The 21936-nt window shown below is 44.0% G+C and overlaps 1 protein-coding gene across 5 annotated transcripts in view; it reads right to left on the reverse strand.

Annotated features, from left to right (window-relative positions):
- The window catches only part of TACC2 (transforming acidic coiled-coil containing protein 2), a 256965-nt gene that overhangs the window by 11850 nt on the left and 223179 nt on the right, over positions 1-21936 (reverse strand). For 4 of the 5 annotated variants that reach the window (XM_068259412.1, XM_068259410.1, XM_068259414.1 and 1 more), the window contains 4 exons: positions 21264-21344; positions 6437-6583; positions 3030-3106; positions 2067-2110 (listed from right to left, as the gene is read on the reverse strand). In XM_068259412.1, coding sequence (XP_068115513.1) covers positions 2067-2110; positions 3030-3106; positions 6437-6583; positions 21264-21344 — 349 coding nt within the window. The remainder of the gene's footprint in view (positions 1-2066; positions 2111-3029; positions 3107-6436; positions 6584-21263; positions 21345-21936) is intronic. The other variant, XM_068259413.1, reaches the window with a different exon arrangement.

A 21936-nucleotide genomic window follows, 5' to 3' on the forward strand; every position in this document is an offset into this window, starting at 1 on the left:
TTTATTTATCTTTGTATGTGTCAAAGTGGTGCAACTAAATATTTTGAATTCAAAAAATGTTTGGTTTGGGTCCGCTTTAAACATCCAAAGACAACAACTATTTCTAGGAACGACTAGACTTCATTACTACACGTGTACGGGGCACATAAACGTCTTACCTGGGCTGCCTTATGTTTGTAAGCAAAGAAAAGCAGAAAGCAGGAGGTAAAAATAAAATAAGCAAAGCAAATTAAATTAATTTGAGGTCCAAAAGTCAGTTAAATGGAAATGTAAAAGGTGGGCTCGCATAAAGGGATAGGTCGTTTTGAAAGAAGCTGATGCTCAGTATGCAGGGTTCGATCTTTGCCAAAGCCAAATGAAAAATTTAACAGTAGGGGGTGCAGAGGTTGCAACCGCACCAAGGCCCTTGGGCCAGTGGGGCCCACCCTCAACCACAGTATTAGCTCTTTGTTAGGTCCTGTTTTGGTATGGATGTGACCCTTGGGGACCGGAGTTGGGCATCCCTGCTTTAAAGCGGGATTGTCATCATAAAAATCAAATTTCAACAGCAGCTGGTCTGAGTGTATTAAGTGATAAAGATGCTAATCCTGCATTCAAAAATTGCAAAATCTTTTTCTACTGTTATGATTTGGAGTTATCACATACTTTAGGAGCACTGTCCCTTTAGTAGTCAGTGCCAAAGAGTACCAAAGAGTTAAATGCTGGGGGTTCTTTTTATCTATAATATATTCCTCCTCTTCCATTTATTTCCCTATCTAGCTGCATATCTGAAACACCTCTGCTCACTTGTGTTTACAAGCAAGGCGCAGGTGACTCAGTGACTGGATTTGTAAATAAAAAAAAGACAGTGCAGTTGTTAGTATACACCTCAGTGGGAGTGTCTGAAGTTTCTGGGAGGAGGGCAGCTAATGAATACACAATGAGCAAGAGAATTTGAGCGGAAGCAAGTGAATCATTTGATTGGGTGGTTGATTTGTAAGGGTAGCCAGAATAATAGATTTTAAATTGTTGGGAAATAGCCTTACAACCTATTCTAGACTAATGCCGGGCATACACGGCTCGTTTATGCGCCGGTATCGAGCCATCGATACCAGCGCGTCCCCGCTCACCCCTGCAGCCGCCCGGATCGATTCCCGCTCGTCCCCGTGGGCACTTCCTTATCTTCCCTTTGTTTTTTCTTTTGTCCTGCCCGCTGGTATAGAGCGCGGAAACGATCCGGCGGGGTATCGGACACGTCGGATATTATCAATTGAGCCATCAGCGGCTCGATTGATAATAAAAAACGCACCATGTATGCCCAGCATAATGGACAGCAACAATTGTCTCTCCATCAGATCGATCATGGGGGGGGATCTATCTTTTGGTAACAAGGAGAGAAAGTCTGCCAGAGTATAGCGGGCTTTAGGCTTTGTTAACGTGGCATAAAACTCAGCATTTCTGCTTTGCACTAAAAAATTCTTTACAGCATAAGGCTTCTTGCACACTGCAAGCGATTCCGATTCAGATTCCGCTTTTTAATCAGTTTTTACCTCCGATTCAGATTCTGATTTGCAGTGTGCAAGGAGCAAACTGCAAATCTGAATCGGAATCTGAAGTAAAAACAGATTAAAAAGCGGAATCTGAATCTGAATCGTTTGCAGTGTGCAAGAAGCCTAAAACCTACTGCCAGAAACAAATTGGTAGCAGAGCAGCATTCAAACAGTTAAAGTGTACTTGAGATGTTATTAATCGGTGTATTTATACTTACCTAGGGCTTCTTCCTGTCCCATGAGGTGCGTGCGCTTCCTCGTGCTACACCCCCAGTAATCTGTCCAATCATGCACTTCTGCGCAACGCTCCCACAGAACACTTTTGGCTGCGGTAGCCTGATGGGGGTGCACGCGTGGCCGAGCAGCTGGCCAGATTACCAGGGGGCATAGCACATCTGACTATGAGGCAAAAATCTGATCACCCTTTTATAAATATGACATTATCAGATTTTTAAAAATAAAACAACTGTAAAATAGTTCCAAAAGGCAAGCACTCATACTCTACGTATACACACATATACTGTATGTAACACTTACCGATCATCTGTGCAATGGTTTGTTCATATTCTGCTACTATTTTCCTGAAGAAATAGAGAAATAAGCAATTAACATGACATAATCTTAAGAGAACAAAATATTCACAGCCTTCTAATTAGATTTTTAAGAGAGAGTGGTGGGAAAGGGGGATCTGAGCTGCAGGAAGCAGGCACAAGGCAGGGGGGAAGGGGGGTGCAGTGAGCAGGCATGGGAAAGGTCCGAGCAGCATGGAGCAGGCACAGTTTGGGTAGGGCCCGAGCAGAAGTGAGCAGGCATAGGAGGGGGAAGGGGGGTTGGGGTTGTTCTGAGCAGCAGGGAGTAGGCACAGGGTGGGGCGCAGGAGTTAGGCAACGGCATGCATGCACAGGGTGGGGTGGTCTGCGCAGCAGGGAGTAGGCACAGGAAGGGGAGGTCAGGCAACAGTGTACATGCACAGGGTGGGGGTTATGGGTCTAAGCAGTAGGTAGCAGGCAGAGGGTGGGGCCCGGGGGATGGAGGTCCGAGCAGTAAGAAGAAAGCAAGACCAATAAGGCATTGTTATTTTAATAGTGACGGAGGACAATTTTGAGTTGATTTATTGTATGTGCATCGTATTATGTTTTGATGCTAATGGAATTAGCTAGCTGCAGTTGCTATACTGCCTTTATTAGCTCTTTATACATTTGAGGTACGTGTTGCTCTGTGCCTTGTTTCTGGATTAAAGCGGCAGAGCATCAGCTGAAGGGCTATTGATGGTCTGGGAGGATGTGAGTTTCTACTTATCTCATTGCCATATGGAGGAGGCTTTAATGATTAGGATTTGCAAGGCCAAGTGAGGTATAAAAAGCAGGATTACACATCCAGCAAGAGGATCGTCAGCTCTGCTCAAGTCAGCTCAAGCTCCAATAACACTAAAACCTGGAGTCCAGATCAGCTGCTAGAGGAACCGTGCACAGTAATGATACATGTACTGGTCCATCGCACCTCATTTCCACCACTTCACAGCGACTCTCTTCATACTTCTTCTTCCACTCTGTTACTTCACTTTCTTTAGCTACAATCTGATGGAGAAAAAAACAGAAGATCAGCCAGTGTGACAGGAAAACAGAAAGACAAACGCCCTTATAAGGTTATGTCTCAAATCTCGCTGGACTCATAAGCTGGGTACGGACATTCAATTTTGATTGGCCAATTACGGGCCAATTTTACCACCTCCATGTATTTTGAGAGCCAACAAATTATAATGCTATGAACAGATTGTGAAGGTAAGCTCTCATACTACACAGAAATGGTAAAATTGGCCAATGATTGGACAATCATTGGAAAATTAAAATTGGATGTGTGCACCAGACTACTTAAGGTGGCCATAGCCTTATCTATTTTTCCCATAGATATACGTCCAATTTGATCACTCTGATCTAATCTGTTAGAAATCGATGCAGCGAGTGGCCTGATTGATCAATTGTTACATTTTTGGCCGAAACCAATCAAATCGGTCCATTGCTCCAGACAGGAGATATCGGGCAATCAATGGGTGGAGAGCAGCGGCAGATCCACAGCCCATAGCGATGCACTGGATCGAGCAGTGCAACACTGCGGTTCCAGTCGTTAACTGAAAGTGTGTTTGAGAATTCACACCAATATATGTGCTTTCACAGTCTTCTACACTGCCAAAAAATAGTCATAGCACAGCCACGGGCTCCAGGGTAAAAATAAAGGTAAATTGTATTAACAGTTAGATTGTACTTCTGCTATACTGACTGCTAAACATTAAAGTGGCCCCATATCACAGGAAAACAGCAAAGGTCACATCTAAGGAGCCTTTCTCCCATACATATATTTCTATGGGGGGATTCATGTCATTCCATATCCCTACTAACATGGAGAGAGCATGATGGCATACATGCAATGATACCGCTTGCAGGCAGGAGTGTGGGCAAGGCCACCATGGCACCTTAAAATTGGCTACTTTCTGATCTCTCTAGCACTTCCACCTGAACACAGCCAGGATCAATAAAGGTAAATTTCTTCCTGTGTTTGTGGCTAAATCCCTTGTGGATGAGTCCAGGAGTTTAGAACATGCTGAGGGGTCTGGGAAGAGGAAGATGGCTTATATTAGAGGCAAGCCCCCAAATATATAGTTCATGATCTGCAAGACCAAGTTTTAGGTTGTCAATAGCAGCACCATTAAGTACAGCCCACAATACTACAAAGCAGTGGACAGGTAGTCTATGCAACCATTTCCTCTTTTTTGGTGACACCCAGTGAGTAAATCTGAGTGCCAGGTTTTATGGGTGTCACAGGTGCAAGATTTCATGGCTATAATGGCTGAGATTGTCAAGAAAAAGTGAAAGGAATTCAACCTTTTCATCATACATATTCAATACTTTATGATATGATTCTACATACCATTAATTTTTCATAATTTCAGGCACTTTTTTTATGCAATTAGTAGAACACTATTTTAAATAAAATGAAATATGCCTAAAAAGTTGCAGATTTCACAAAATAAAAAAGAGTACTTGCTGTACTAACCCTTTAAAGCAATTCTGAAGTGAAAATAAACTTATGAGATAATGAATTGTATGTACAGTACAGCTAAGAAATAGAACATTAGTAAAGGTAGCCATACACTGGTGGATTTGCCATCAGATCGACCAACAGATAGATCCCTCTCTGATCGAATCTGATCAGAGAGGGATCGTATGGCTGCCTTTACAGCAAACAGATTGTGAATCGATTTAAGCATGAAATCGATTCACCATCTGTGAAGCTCCCTCCCCCCCCCCCGGCATACACTACCTGCTCCGGCTGGCACTAGTTCCCCGGTCTCCGCTGTCTTCTTCTCCGCGCTGGGCTCCGAGTCCGGCTGGCTTCACTGAACTTCCTGTCCGGGGAACAGTAGAGGGCGCTCTACTGTTTAAACTTCCTTCCCGGGACAGGAAGTTCAGTGAAGCCAGCCGGACTCGGAGCCCAGTGCGGAGAAGAAGACAGCGGAGAGAGCGAGGACACACGCCGGCCGGATCAGGTCGTCGGGCATTTGCACTCCCGACCCGCCGGCGATCGAGCAAAATCTTCCGCATGGATGATCAACGGGAACGATTGATTTTGGAATTGGAGTGTTCTGTCAGCGCTTACGCAACGATTTCACAGCAGATTCGATCACAGTGATCGAAACTGCTGTATATCGGTGGGAAAATCGTTAGGTGTATGGGCCCCTTAACAAAGAAAAGAGTCTCATTGTTTTTTCAGTACAGGCAGAGTAACAAAAAAAACCTTCAGTTATCTATGCAAAAGAACTTCACTGAGCTATTAATCCAATTTGGGTGAATACAGTCCTGTTTTCTGAAGCACTTATGCCTAGTACACACCATACAATTTTCTGTTAGATTTTTCTGTTAGATTATGTTCTGTAAAGTACTGGTAGAGACGGGTCATTATCTCTGGTGCATCGCCTTCTGGTTATCTCCTGCTGAGTAGAACAATGCCTAATTGCTAGGCAGATAGATGGTTAGATAGATAATATCCAACATCTGGCAGGTAAATCTAAAGCCCAATCTACACGATACGATTTTTTTGTACAATTCGATTACAATTCTATTTACGATTCAATTAAATCCGACATGTCCGATCGGGATTCAATGCAATTCGAGTTGCCATTGTTTTGCAATTGCGAAACGAACTGAATCGAATCGAATCCCAATCGTACATGTCGGATTTAAGTGAATCGTAAATAGAATATTGTGTAGATTGGGCTTAACGGAAAATCTAACAGAAAATTGTATGGTGTGTACCTAACATTAAACAGCCAAGAAACAGTAAGACAGCTTGAGATAAGGTTATACTGCATGAAAGGTCATTAGCTCTTCTCTATTTTATAGATTAAGATACAAAGTGTGGTTTGTAAACTGTAAATATGATAAAATGATAAAATGTGAAAAAAAAAAGAAAAAAAAAGAAAGGAAAACAGCTATATAACTAAAAATTTGAGACCCTTTTCTTTGTTACTAATGTTCAATTCATATTCCGTAGTATATATACAATATCATAAGGTTTTTTTCACTTCAGGTTTGCTTTAATTTCATAGATATTTTAGTTTTTCATTTTTAGTAGTCTCTGCACTATTGTAAAAACAGGCCAAAGTTTGCTGTATCCATGTTTACAGCTTTGTGAGAACCTGGTGATGCAACAGTGACACACAGTGGCTGCACACAGTACTGTACTTTTTACATGGGGTACTGTGTACAGTATATTTAGCTAAGGTGCACATAAGGAAACTATTTTCATGCATGTCATGTGTCACACATTTACTTTTCAGTCTATCACAATCAAACTAGATGGGTTTTCTATAAAACTCTATGCCTTCCGTTTGCATGAAAGGATTAGCGTACCTCTTCTCTGGCCAGCTGAAGTGCTGCTTCAAGGTCAGCCTGTTGGTAGGAGTGTCGCAGGCCGCCCCCAGCTGTCTCCATGGCCATTGATCGGGAATAGAGAGACTTGTGTGAAAGGCTCATATCAGAGGAGTCCAGTGGCTCAGGCTGCAGGTGGAAAAAGTGAGCTGGTTAGGATCAATCTATATTTTCTCAATTCCTGGCCAATCAGATTAATGCAGAGCAAACGGCAGTGCAAATAACGCAGGCACAGGTAATGTCAGTCAGGTTAGACAGCAGCACAGCACACAGGGGTCAGCTCTGCCTCGCTCTATTAATGCTGATCACTGCTAATGATTGCAGGGCTGTAATATGACACTAACCTGAACTACTACTCTAGTATGACAAGCTGGAGCACTGCTGGAGGTGATTTACCTAAAGGTCTCACTGACCTCTGGTGACTGGTGGTTAATCAACAACCCACTTTGATCTGTGAGCAGAGTAAGCACCACTCATTACTGGCTATCCTCTACCTGGTAATACAGAGACGCAATATATCTCTGAAGCAGCATAGACAATGATCAGACAAATTACTACAACCACTTATCTAACACTTGGAAGAGTAGGAGGTGCCCAGTAGTATAAACATTGACTACCATAAATATGGGTAAGAGTAAGAATTAGGTCCTACCTTAATAAGTAGGAAGACCTACCTGTAATAGTATAGGTTACTTTATTACAACACTACAACTGATTTCACCGCCCACGGCGGCTTCCTCAGGTCAATAGCAGTGTGAAATGGAGCAAGTCAGGATCTTGGGCACCGAGAATTTTAGGCACCTGAGATCCTGACTTGCTTCATTTCCCACTGCTATTTACCCGAGGAAGCCGCAGTGGGCGGTGAAACGCGTTGTCCAGTGTTGTATAAAGTGACCTTGAATACTATTACGAGTCCTTATTTTTGTTAAGGTAGGACCTAATCCTTTATCTTACACATATTTATGGTAGTCTATAGGATAAAGGGATAGGTCCTTTTGAAAGAAGCCAATGCTCGGGATGCAGGGTTCGATCTTTGCCAAAGCAACAGTGCAAAATTGTAACAGTAGGGAGTGCAGCAGTAGGGCCTTGGTGCAGTCGCAACCTCTGCAGTAGAGGTTGCGACCGCACCAAGGCCCTTGGGCCAGAGGGGCCCACCCTCAACCACAGTATTAGCTCTATGTTTTGTCCTGTTCTGGTAATAATGATCACTACTATCCAAAGCACCTATATAAGTGATTATCAAACTGTTCCCCATCCCCTTCTTGCACCTCTGACACTGCAGCTGTCCTTGGCAGGGTTTTGTGCACCGTATCAATTATTAAGTATAAAGCACTTGGGGGAGGGGATTCCCAATGTAAAATTTACACTGGGGCTCCTTAGTGACGCCACTGTAGCAGGCTGTACTTGGGTTCTTTATGTTCTGCTATTCTTATATAAAGGTACCTATAGACATGTAGCTTTCATCTGAAAATGGTATGCTAGCAACTGCCAAACCAATATCTGCAAAGGAGCCCTCAGACAAGACCAATCAAGTTGGGAAAGGTGGTGTGGAATGAAATAATTCCCTTCATCACTGAAAAAAAGTCCCTTTAGGTACATAATGCTTACCCAACGCTCAGCCACAATGTCTTTTGGACCAGGATAATTGCTAGATGTTGGACGATTACTCAAGCAGGAAAGCCATCATCATTAATTATGGCTGACCAAGGTATCACATCTATGGGTACTAAAATGGTGGCCACAGATGAGCAGATGCTAAACTGGGAGCAGGTCCTGATGTATCTGGCTGCCCTTAAAGTGATCCTAAAGTAAAAAAAAAAATGAGTTTTACTCACCTGGGGGCTTCCAATAGCCCCCTGCAGCTGTCCGGTGCCCTCGCCGTTCCCAGCCACAATAGTGCTCCCTATGCTTCTATATGCTATGTGCTATATATTATAGCAGCATAGAGGGCGATATTGTGGCTGGGAACGCGAAGAATCACTCGCGTTCCCAGCCTGTCGGCTCCTGACGGCGAAACCGGAAGTGACTGCCGGTGGGGCCAGGAGGATCGGAGGGACACGGCGAGGGCACCGGACAGCTGCAGGGGGCCATTGGATGCCCCAGGTGAGTAAAACTCTTTTTTTTTTACTTAAAGTTTGCAATAAGTGATACAGTGGGATGCAAAAGTTTGGACAACCTTGTCAATCGTCATGATTTTCCTGTATAAATCGTTGGTTGTTACGATAAAAAATGTCAGTTAAATATATCATATAGGAGACATACAGAGTGATATTTGAAAAGTGAAATTAAGTTTATTGGATTTACAGAAAATGCAATAATTGTTTAAACAAAATTAGGCAGGTGCATCAATTTGGGCACTGTTGTCATTTTATTGATTCCAAAACCTTTAGAACTAATTATTGAAACTCAAATTGCCTTGGTAAGCTCAGTGACCCCTGACCTATATACACAGGTGAATCCAATTATGGGAAAGAGTACCGGTATTTAAGGGGGGGGTCAATTGTAAGTTTCCCTCTTCTTTTAATTTTCTCTGAAGAGTAGCAACATGGGGGTCTCAAAACAACTCTCAAATGACCTGAAGACAAAGATTGTTCACCATCATGGATTAGGGGAAGGATACAGAAAGCTGTCTCAGAGATTTCAGCTGTCTGTTTCCACAGTTAGGAACATATTGAGGAAATGAAAGACCACAGGCTCAGTTTAAGTTTAAGGGAACCTTAACTGAGAGTGATATGGATGTTTCCTGTTAAACAATACCAGTTGCCTGGCAGTCCAGCTGATCTCTGTGACTGCAATAGTGGCTGAATCACACCCTGAAACAAGCATGCAGCTAATCCAGTCTGACTTCAGTCAGAGCACCTGATCTGCATGCTTGTTCAGGGGCTGTGGCTAAAAGTATTAGAGACACAGGATCAGCAGGCGATTCAGGCAACTGGTATTATTTTAAAAGGAAAAATCCATATCCTTCTCAGTTTAGGTTCCCTTTAAGGCTAAAAGTGGCAGACCAAGAAAAATCTCGGATAAACAGAAGCAACGAATAATGAGAACAGTCAGAGCCAACCCACAGACCAGCACAAAAGACATACAACATCATCTTGCTGCAGATTGAGTCACTGTGCATCGTTCAACTATTCGGCGTACATTACACAAGGAGATGCTGTATGCGAGAGTGATGCAGAGGAAGCCTTTTCTCTGCCTACAGCACAAACAGAGGCGCTTGAGGTATGCTAAAGCACATTTGGACCAGCCAGCTTCATTTTGGAATAAGGTGCTGTGGACTGATGAAACTAAAATTGAGTTATTTGGGCACAACAAAGGGCCTTATGCATGGAGAAAATAGAACACAGCATTCCAAGAAAAACACCTGCTACCTACAGTAAAATATAATGGTGGTTCCATCATGCTGTGGGGCCAGTGCAGAGACTGGAAATCTTGTCACAGTTGAGGGACACATGGATTCCACTCAGCATCAGCAGATTCTGGAGACCAACGTCCAGGAATCAGTGACAGAGTTGAAGCTGCGCGGGGGGCTGGATCTTTCAACAAGACAACAACCCTAAACACTGCTCAAAATCCACTAAGGCATTCAAGGAACAAGTACAACATTCTGGAATGGCCACCTCAGTCCCCAGAATTGAATATCATTGAAAATCTGTGGTGTGAGTTAAAGCGGACCCAAACCAAACATTTTTTTAATGAAAAAAATTTAGTTGCACCACTCTGACACATACAAAGATAAATAAACACTCCTTCAAGCCTATGAGCATTTCAGTGCATGCTTTTCATCCTCCTCTTTGCATAACTAGGGTTATACTAGGGGCAGCCATTAGCAATTCCTCCTTTGCTGGACACCATCTACTCCACCAGTTTGCCGGATTATTTTCTGGCAATATGAAAGGAAGGGGGGGGGGTTTCTCCAATAAATGTAAAATATTTTATATTTGTCATCATGCAGCTGAAAAAAGGTTGCTATTTATTATTGTAATTTAGAAAATAGATTTTATTTCTGAAATCTTGTATTTTTAGTTTGGGTCCACTTTAACCTCCCTGGCGGTTTATTTATTTTGCCAGGGAGGCTGAAATGGGTTTTTTTTTAAATTAAAAAAAAAATATTTCATGCAGCCAACTGAAAGTTGGCTGCATGAAAGCCCACTAGAGGGCGCTCCGGAAGCGTACTTTCGATCGCCTCCGGCAATCGAAAGTAACAAGATAGGCCGCAATGAGCGGCCTATCTTGTTTTGCTTTCCTCGAGCGGAGTGACGTCATGGACGTCAGTCGACGTCCTGACGTCAGAGCCGCCCGATCCAGCCCCTAGCGCCGGCCGGAACTGTTTGTTCCGGCTGCGCTGGGCTCGGGCGGCTGGGGGGACCCTCTTTCGCCGCTGCACGCGGCGGATCGCCGCGGAGCGGCGGCGATCGGGCAGCACACGCGGCTGGCAAAGTGCCGGCTGCGTGTGCTGCTTTTTTCAGAATACAAATCGGCCCAGCAGGGCCTGAGCGGCGACCTCCGGCGGCATACCCCGAGCTCAGCTCGGGATTACCGCCAAGGAGGTTAAAGAGAGCTGTCCATGCTTGGAAGCCATCACACCTTAATGAAATAGAGATGTTTTATAAAGAGAAATGGTCCAAAATACCTTCAACCAGAATCCAGACTCCCATTGGAACCTACAGGAAGCGTTTAGAGGCTGTAATTTCTGCAAAAGGAGAATTAACTAAATATTGATTTAATTTATTTTTTGTGGTGCCCAAATTGATGCACCTGCCTAATTGTGTTTAAACAATTATTGCACACTTTCGGTGAATCCAATAAACTTCATTTCACTTCTCAAATATCACTGTGTGTGTCTCCTTTATGATATATTTAACTGACATTGTTTATCGTAACAACCAGGGCTGTGGAGTCTGTCCAAAAATCCACCGACTCCAACTCCGACTCCGACTCCTCAGTTTAGGATTCCACCGACTCCGACTCCACGACTCCGACTCCTCTAATTTGCATATTACAATTTTGTTGATTAAAAGTATGTAACATGAAATTCGTCTCTTAACTGCCAACGCTTTGGAATTTTACAAGACAGCTGAAGTGAGAAGGATATGTAGACTACTATATTTATTCCCTTTAGACTAAAACTAGTCCTTGGTAAGAGTACTTGTAAAAGGTACAAACCGGAACAAAGAACATCTATCAGGCCCTAGGCAATGTAAGTGTGGGTACATGTAAGAATGATGTGCAGGTACTCTGCAGGGGAATGAGGAGATTGTAAACAGACAACACCTCTGTGTTCAATGTGGACAGCATTCTCAGTGGATTCCCTGCAGCTCTGTGGGGAGTGCATATGTAGAGTATAGTACTACTGTGTAACAAAGTAAACCTGAGACAGATGAAATTAAAGTTTTATACATACCTGGGGCTTCCTTCAGCTGCCTTCAGGATAATCAGTCCCTCTATGTCCTCCTCCACCACCTGGATCTTCTGCTATGAGTCCAGGTACTTGAGCCAGTCGGGCGAAGTGCGCATGCACACACTCCGCCGCCAGGAGCATACTACACCTGTGCAGCACTATTGCGCAGGTGCAGAATGTTCCTGGCTGTGGGAGCGGCATGCGGCCGGACAGCGCTGACTGGCTGAATTACCAGGACTCATAGCAGAAGATCCGGGTGGTGGAGGACAGTGAGGGACTGATTAGCCTGAAGGGGGCTGGAGGACAAGTAACTAATTTTGACTGGTTTATTTCATTTTTGTGGACTAAGCTCAGCTATTACTGTATATATACACATTATTTTTAATAACTATTATCTGAGAAATAGAACATTTTATCATATTTTCTATTTTAATTACAGTTACAAATTCATTAGGAGTCGGAGTCGGTGCATTTTTTCCCGACTCCGACTCCAGGCACCCAAAATTGCCCGACTCCACGACTCCGACTCCACGACTCTGACTCCACAGCCCTGGTAACAACCAACGATTTATACAGGAAAATCATGAAGATTAACATGGTTGCCCAAACTTTCGCATCCCACAGTATATACTACTGGCGTCTCCTACTCTTCCAGTTGCATTATCCCTTTGTCAAGGGCTGCTGGATTGTCTCTCCAGCTGGCTTTTTTCCGGGAGCTGCAACCTATATCTACATAAAGGCCGACAAGGGATGGTACTTCCTCTCATGCGTATTGAGTGGTTGCCCTTAGAGCAACCTTACTTTGTGAGTATATTTCTTCTTAACTCATGTATATTCTAATCATTACTACATACTACACTAGATTAGGCTCCCGGTTTCCTTTGTATCCTAACCTGTTCTTCAGTTCACCTATCTAACACTGTCAACAAGTCTGGCCCATCAAGACCCTACAAGACCTCAGAAGGTGTCCTGTGGTATCTGACATCAAACCATTGGCAGCAGATCCTTGCAGTGATGACACAAGAGGTAAACTACAGGTGGCACCAGTTAGAGGAGGGAAGATCATGACAATCTGCGCTTTCCTCCTTTACATCCTCATTAAAATGGAACTTTAAAACTTGGCAATCCATTGCCATACTGGAATAAAGTGGCTGTTCCTCACTTCTAATCTGATGCTCCATTCTACTGAATGGAGCTGAGAATCGCCACTATAAAGTAATTGTGGTAGGTGATTGAAACCCTGAGTGCCGCCATAAAAAATATCAGGTTGTCCCTTTATGAATAATCCGAACTTAAAAGGGCGATCAGAGTATTTAAAAGTGGAGAGCAAAGAATTGGTAACCTGTAAGCAGATCACCAGTTCCTTATAAATAGGCCCCATAATTAATGACTTTCCCCTTCTCAGTGCCTCTTGCAGACATCTGTACTGAAATCCAGATGTACAATGTACACACTGCCATCAGGCTGTATTATATCATGCAGAGCACACAGCTGGAAGTGGGTTACAGCTCAGCCTCTCCTCATGAGCGGTCATATGACTTCTCTACAGGAAGTGACATCATGAGATCACAAGAGAGGTAATTGCTGGAGTTTTATAAATGACTGACACAGAATTTACAGCCATCATTGCTTCCTCCTTTGTGCTCTGCATGCATGTATACTGTCTGATAAAAAAAAACAGGCAATAGCTATAAGGCCAGGTAAAGTCAGCCTTCATTCATTTCATTGCCTATGAACCTTAGGTATAGGTTCCAGGACTGTCCTGCAACTCAAGCCAGCATGTTTCTATTTAAAAGGAAATTCCACTTTCATTATAAATGTTCCATAAACATGCAATACATCTTTTTGTAATCCCATGTTATTGAAAATTACATTTCTATTTCAGTTTGCAGCCTGCTAAGCATTACCAAAACTTGCAGTAAGTGCAAATTGCCCTACTTTTCCACCATGACAACAGTACTTTGAAGTGCAGCCTGCCCAAAAACTCCCGCCTTAGCTTCACAAAGCAGAAACCACTGCTACCCATTTTCAGTACCTACACAAATCCAGTGAATGACAGATTCTGATACTGCTATCTGCCAGTTTCTGTTACAAACATAGTGATAGGGCTGTGGTTTATATTCACATAAAGACTTGCAATATAAAGAGCTCAACTGACTGGGTTGTTAATAAAACATGTAAGGACTACTTACAAAATATACACTATATGGAGTACTTTCCAGTGGACAGATGTGATGCTGCCTAAAAGTCGATTTCAAGGACAACTGAAGTGAGAGGGATATGGAGACTGCCATATTTATTTCCTTTTAAACAATGCACATTGCCTGGCTGTCCTGCTGATCCTCTGCCTCCTAATGCTAGGTACACACCTTACAATTTTCTGGCCGATTTACCTGCCAGATCGATTACTTCCAACATGTCCAATCTGAATTTCGATCGATTTTTTTTTGAAAATCGATCAAAAAAATGATACAAAACAGCAAAATTTTAAAAAAAATCGATTGAAATTCAGATTGGACATGCTGGAAATAATTGATCTGGCAGGTAAATCTGTAAGAAAATTGTATGGTGTGTACCTAGCATAATACATTTAACTATAGACCCTGAACAAGCATGCAGCAGATCAGATGTTTAACTAAAACTGGATTAGCTGCTTGTTTGTTTCAGGTTTGTGATTTAGACATTACTGATGCCAAAGAGATCAGCAGGATGCTGGGCATCTGGTATTGTTTAAAAGGAAATTAATATGGCAGCCTTCATATTCCTCTTACTTCAAGTGTCCTTAAAATACTCACAAAATCCTGTATTTGGGCCAGTTTTACACAAGCTGGGATGTAGAAGTGATGAAGGTGAGCCATACCTGTATTTCCCACCTCTCTTTCTGTGCATGCCTGACCCCTGGCAAGGTTACTTTTGGCATTGCGGAAAGCATTCAGGCAATTATTTCAATGCTTCATTGTATCCATAATTCATTGTAGCAACTGATAGGGCTGTTACAATACTAAGAAGATATCTGGATGCATTCATTTCCTGAGCACTTTCAGTTTAGTGCATAGGAGCAGGACTGTGGAGTCGGTACAAAAATCATCCGACTCCGACTCTTCGGTTTATGAAACCACCGACTCCAGGTACCCAAAATGGCTCAGACTCCTCGACTCCAACTCCACAGTCCTGGGAGGATGTGTGGAATGCCAGGATATTGCCAGCCTGGAACCCCTGTTGCATACAGGATATTATTTTGTCTTAATTCTTCAGTCATTGCACTCTCCTCACACATGCAGCAGCCTCTGTTAGACATGCACAATACATGGCAGAAAGGCATACGGGTCGTCCAGTAGTGGGCAGTCGTCTGATTTCTATCAGTGTGACCCAGTTTTAATTGAAGCGACTGGGGCATTGTAGCAGGAGGCGGAGCTCTCTCTGATATCAATAACTGGGGCATTGTAGCAAGAGGCGGAGCTCTCTCTCTCTGATATCAATAACTGGGGCATTGTAGCAAGAGGCGGAGCTCACTCTTTGATATCAATAACTGGGGCATTGTAGCAAGGGGCGGAGCTCTCTCTCTGATATCAATAACTGGGGCATTGTAGCAAGGGGCGGAGCTCTCTCTCTGATATCAATAACTGGGGCATTGTAGCAAGGGGCGGAGCTCTCTCTTTGATATCAATATTTGGGGCATTGTAGCAAGAGGCGGAGCTCTCTCTCTGATATCAATAACTGGGGCATTGTAGCAAGGGGCAGAGCTCTCTCTTTGATATCAATAACTGGGGCATTGTAGCAAGAGGCGGAGCTCTCTCTCTGATATCATTAACTGGGGCATTGTAGCAAGAGGCGGAGCTCTCTCTCTCTGATATCAATAACTGGGGCATTGTAGCAAGAGGCGGAGCTCTCTCTCTGATATCAATAACTGGGGCATTGTAGCAAGAGGCAGATCTCTCTCTCTCTCTGATACCAATAATTGGGGCATTGTAGCAAGAGGCGGAGCTCTCTGATATCAGTAACTGGGGCATTGTAGTGAGAGGCGGAGCTCTCTCTCTGATATCAATAACTGGGGCAAGAGGCGGAGCTCTCTCTCTGATATCATTTCAATGTGGGATACACAGGTCAGCCCCAACATTACAACCAGTGATAGAAAAAGAGGATGACGGTAATTATTTCATTACAATGTCATCTGTTGGAGGGGTGGAATATATTAGGCAGCAAATAAACAGTCAGTTAAAGTGAGAGGGATATGGAGGGTGCCAATATTTATTTCCTTTAAAAAAAATATTAGTTGCCTGGCAGTCCTGCTGATCTTTCATGCATCAGTAGTGTGTAGTCACACACCTGAAAAAAGCATGCAGCAAATGCAGTCAGACTTCAGTCAGAAATATCTGATCTGCATGCTTGTTCAGAGTCTATTGTTATGGCTAAACGTATGGTGGTTCTGGGTAACCATGAGCTGTCTGGGTATTCATATAAGTATTAGAACCAGAGGATCAGCAGACCAGCCCGGCAGAGCTGCCAGGCAACTGGTATTGTTTAACCACTTAATGACAAGCAAACTTATTAAAAAACATCCTGCTAGAGCCTCTTAACGGCTCCAGGACGTTTTTATAAGTCAAGCAGTGCTGCTGCTGCTGTGCGTGTGCACGCTCCCGCACGTTTGTGCGCGCTCCCGCGCGTGCACTTCCGCACATGCATTCCCGTATGCGTGCACCTGAGATTAGTAGGGGGAAAAACACCATAGAGAAAAATACACCTTTATTTCCAAATAATATATTGTCACCATACTTTGTACTAGGGACATAATTAAAATCTTGTGATAACCAAGACAAATGGGCAGATAAAATGTGTGGGTTTTATGTACAGTAGCAGTGATTTTATTAAAACTATAGGGGGATGAAAATGGAGAAATAGTGTATTTTTCATTTTTCCCTTCTTTTCCCCTTTAAAATGCATATAAAGTAATTATTGAAAACAAATATCAACCCCAAAAGCCTAATTGGTGGTGAAAAAAACAAGATATAGATCATTTCATCGTGATTAGTAGTGATTAAGCTATTGACAAATGAAAGGGATGAACACTGAAAGGTGAAAATCGCTCTTGTCCGTTAGGGTAAAAACCGCTTTGGGGTGAAGTGGTTAAGAGGAAATAAATATGTCAGCCTCCATATTCTTCTCACTTCAGTTTTCCTGTATATGGTGATATATAAGAAACAGTTAAAAAAGGCAAGCGTAAGGATCGGAGCAACTTTGAAAATGGCCTAATAGTGATGGTTAGACAGCTGGGTCAGAGCATCTCCTCCATGGCAGATATTGTGAGATGTCCCCAATATGCAGTGGTTAGCTCCTAGCTAAAGCAATTCAAGGAAGGCAACTAAACTGAAGACAGTCATGGATGCCCGAGACTCTCTGATGCCTGTGAAGAGTAAAGACCAGCAAGTCTGGTCCGAAGCCAGATTCTGGCCTAAGGCACCGACAATGGGCAGGTGAGCATAAGAACTGGACCTGGAGCAATGGAAGAAGGTTGCCACCTAGTGTGATAAATCACATCTTCTTTGGCCCCCAAACTCCCCGGACCTCTGTTTGTGGAGCATCTGTGCGAATGTAATGCAAATGTAATCCACAGAGCCTGTACAGGGCAGCAGCAGCAAAGCAAGCGGCTGGTGTGCTGATTGTAAACAGTAGGAAATGCTGCAGTGTAATATCCAATTTTACAGGCAAAACAATCATGAAATGCAAGGACATGACTGACGAGGAGGGGTTCTGAACACACCGCAGAGCATCTTTTATCTCAATGGCTACTATTCAAAGCCTTGCAGTTTTCAGTCTCGTCAGGCGGCTTCATGACCTCCTAGAGTGGTTTAGTGTAGCGCAGTAATAAACCATGCAATAGTTCTGTATGTTGAGCATGCCTGACAGCTGCAAAACGGGTCTCTGATTTGTGACAAAGCAAATCCTTCCTTCATATTCATGCAGGATTGTTAGTTGTATCCCAGTCCGCTGGCTGTGGAACTATACAAATCAGTAATTAATGTTTGTAATCACTACATTTTAAGTTAAAGCAAACATGAAGCGAAAAAAAAAAAATGAATTGTATGTGTAGTATGGATAATGAATAGAACATTAGTAGCAAAGAAAAGAGTCTCATATTTATTTTTAGATATATACCTGTAATTTTTTTTATAACATTGCATCATATAGTTGCAGTTTTAAAGAGACTCAGAGATGAAAAACTAAGAAGAATCATTACTTACCCAGGGCTTCCTCCTGCCCCATAAACATGTCTGAGTCCCTCGCCGTCCTCCCGTGGTCTTCCTATCAGCCGCGATCAGCCCTGGTAACTGGCTCAGTCGGGTACAGTCTGGGTCTTCTGCGCCTGCGCGGACCTACTGCGCATGTGCAGTAGATTTGGACTGATGCGACTGAGCCAGTTACCAGGGCTGATCGCGGCTGAACCGTGGGAGGACGGCGAGGGACTCGATACTTACCTGTGGGTAAATATCGATGCTTCTTAGTTTTTCATCTCTGAGTCTCTTTAAGACTACACTCTGTCTTTTAAGCTACTAAACAAAACAGAAATAATGACCCTTTGAAATTTCCTGCAGCAAAACATTATCTCAAGCTGTCTCTCACTATTTCATGGCTGTTTAAAGAGAACCTGTAACCCAAAAAAGTTCCCCTGGGGGCAGAGGCGTAGCTAGGGCTTTCAGCTCCCGGGGACAAAGACTATAAATGCGCCCTGTAAGGAGGGACCTGCCGCGGCAAAAAGGGGGCATGACCATGCAACAGAATGTGGGTGTGGTAATGGGTGGGGCCAAACATACATGACCTTAGCAATGGTGTAAAAGGTCTGCCAGGGAAGTTTGAGCTCTGCCATCGTGTTTCCCCCAAAGTACATGTAATCTGACAGCATTTCACCAAAAATACATGTCATTTGGCAGAGGTTCCTCCAAAATACAGATAACTTGGCAATGGTTCCCCCAAAATAGACATAATCTGGCAGCAGTGGTTCCCCCAACATACATATAATCTGGCAGCTGTTCCCCAAAATACACTTAATCTGGCAGCAGCGGTTCCCCAAAAATACAGGTAATAGGTGCCCCCAGTATAGGTAACCAGGTCTATAGGTGTCCCCAGTGGAAGTAACCAGGCCTATAGGTGTCCCCAGAATAGGTAGCCAAATGTATATGTGTGCCCACTATAGGTAGCCAGGTGTATATATGTCCCCAGTATAAGTAGCCAGGGGTATATGTGCCCAGTATAAGTAGCCAGGTGTATATACTGTATGTCCCCAGTATAAACTAGCCAGGTGTATATGTGTCCCCAGTATAAGTAGCCAGGTGTATAGATGTCCCCAGTATAAGTAGCCAGGTGTATATGTGTCCCCAGTATAAGTAGCCAGGTGTATAGATGTCCCCAGTATAAGTAGCCAGAGGTATATGTCCCCAGTATAAGTAGCCAGGGGTATATGTGCCCAGTATAAGTAGCCAGGTGTATATACTGTATGTCCCCAGTATAAACTAGCCAGGTGTATATGTGTCCCCAGTATAAGTAGCCAGGTGTATAGATGTCCCCAGTATAAGTAGCCAGGTGTATATGTGTCCCCAGTATAAGTAGCCAGGTGTATAGATGTCCCCAGTATAAGTAGCCAGAGGTATATGTGCCCAGTATAAGTAGCCAGGGGTATATGTGCCCAGTATAAGTAGCCAGGTGTATATGTGTCCCCAGTATAAGTAGCCAGGTGTATATATCTCCACAGTATAAGTAGCCAGGGGTATATGTGCCCAGTATAAGTAGCCAGGTGTATATATGTCCCCAGTATAAGTAGCCAGGGGTATATATGTCCCCTGTATAAGTAGCCATGTGTATATGTGTCCCCTGTATAAGTAGCCAGGTGTATATGTAACCAGTATATGTAGCCAGGTGTACATGTGCCCCCTGTATAAGTAGCCAGGTGTATATATGTCCCCAGTATAAGTAGCCAGGTGTATATATGTCCCCTATATAAGTAGCCATGTGTATATGTGTCCCCTGTATAAGGAGCCAGGTGTATATGTGCCCAGTATATGTAGCCAGGTGTATATGTGTCCCCTGTATAAGTAGCCAGGTGTATATATGTCCCCAGTATAAGTAGCCAGGTGTATATATGTCCCCAGTATAACTAGCCAGGGGTATATGTGCCCAGTATATGTAGCCAGTTGCCCCCTCCCCCACCCCCCAGCGGGAGCGCAGAGAAGAGGGAGAGCTGTGGACACAGCGATGGGAAAGGGGGGGTCCCCCCCCCTTCCCTCACCTTAGGACTCACCTTCTCTCTCGCTCCCCCTGCAAATATGAGCGGCGGGCGGCAGAACACTTACTCCATTCGCGCGGAGAAGACAGATCTGTGCTCCACTGATCTGGTCTAGATTAGACCAGATTAGCGGAGCACAGATCTGTCTACTCTGCGCGAATGGAGTAAGTGTTCTGCCGCCCGCTGCTCATATCTGCAGTGGGAGAAAGAGAGAGAGGGTGAGCCCTAAGGTGAGGGAAGGGGGGGGGGAGACTTCCCCCCTTTCCCATCGCTGTGTCCACAGCTCTCCCTCTTCTCTGCGCTCCCGCGGGTTGGGTGGAAAATAAATAAATAAACACAGGTCACGGCAGGGTGCCCCTAGGGACCCAGCGCCCGGGGGCACGTGTCCTACCCCACTCACCCCAAGCTACGCCCCTGCCTGGGGAGGTACTCACCTTGGTAGGGGGAAGCCTCAGGGTCCCAATGAGGCTTCCTCCTTCACTGTAGCTGCAGGCAATCGAGCGCTGGATCCCCCGAAGTCTCCGGCAATCCTCCCTCGACAAGCCTGACAAGCACTGATTTATTTACCTTCCCTGGCTCCAGCGGGGGCGCTGTTGAGGCACTCAGCGCAGAGATTGGCGTTGATAGCTGATCTCTGTCGGGTCCGGAGAGCCGATACTGCGCCTGCGTTGGAGCCGGGAAGGTGAATATTTACATCCCCGCTGTTCCGGGAGCCGCCGCGGGACACAGGAGGATGGGGGAAGCCTCGATAGGATCTGGAGGCTTCCCCCACCTGAGGTGAGTACCCCCCAGGGGAACTTTTTTCATTACAGGTTTTCTTTAAGTGCTTCAGAAAACAGGACTTTATTTGACCCAGTGGGTCGGAGAGCTCTAAGAAGCTCTTTTGCATAGACAACAACAGACATGTTTTTAACAAGATGAGACTCTTTACTTTGCTACTAACCTTCTATTTCTTAGCTGTACTGCACATACAATTAATTATCTCATAAGTTTATTTTCGCTGCAGGTTTGCTTTAATGTTACTGGAAGAGGTGTTGTGATGGGATGATGGGAGAGGCAGTAAACGGCATGGGACTGGGGGACACACACTGTCAGAGGGATGCAGAGATCACTGCACACAGCAGCCCAGATACCTCTGTATACTGGGAGGAGTGGGACATGTGTCTGGCTAACTTCAGGGCCTCAGTTCGCATGGCTTCAAACTCTAACTCCTCCTGCTCCAGTCACGGGACAAGCCAGAGAGAAAAGCATTTAGTAACCCAAAACAAATACATGAAATGCAATAGGAAGCTGGAGAAAACAGGGACATTAGCAATGCAAAGAGGAAAAAGTAAAGTAAGTCGCACAGAATAGCAATTAGAGGGGCTTTTCAGCTTGACACAGTGTCAACTTCTTATTCTCAAAATGTATATACTAGACCCTTGCTTGACACATTGTGGTAACAGGCGAAAATTAATTAAAACAGTTTTTGCACAGAAATCCAGCAGGAATTTAACCCCAGGAAGGTTAAGAAAACTGACGTTCCCAAAGACCGGAAATAATAAAGAGCAATCAAATCTTGTCGGGTATTTTAACTATTCCTCCCTCTACAAAAAGGAAGGTTTACATGTTACTGTCGCTGTCATGGTAGGAAATATTTTACAATTTCCTGTCTGGTCAGGAAGTGAAGGATATTCTGACTGTTGGACAGCAATAAAACTCCAATGCGGGTGTCAGACCCTTTTACACATGCTGTGATAGAAAACACTAAAGTTGTTTAAAAATGGAGGATATTAGTTATCAAAATACTGCAATATTTTGCATTAT

This window comes from Hyperolius riggenbachi, chromosome 10 (assembly GCF_040937935.1).
Source record: "Hyperolius riggenbachi isolate aHypRig1 chromosome 10, aHypRig1.pri, whole genome shotgun sequence".
Taxonomy (NCBI): domain Eukaryota; kingdom Metazoa; phylum Chordata; class Amphibia; order Anura; family Hyperoliidae; genus Hyperolius; species Hyperolius riggenbachi.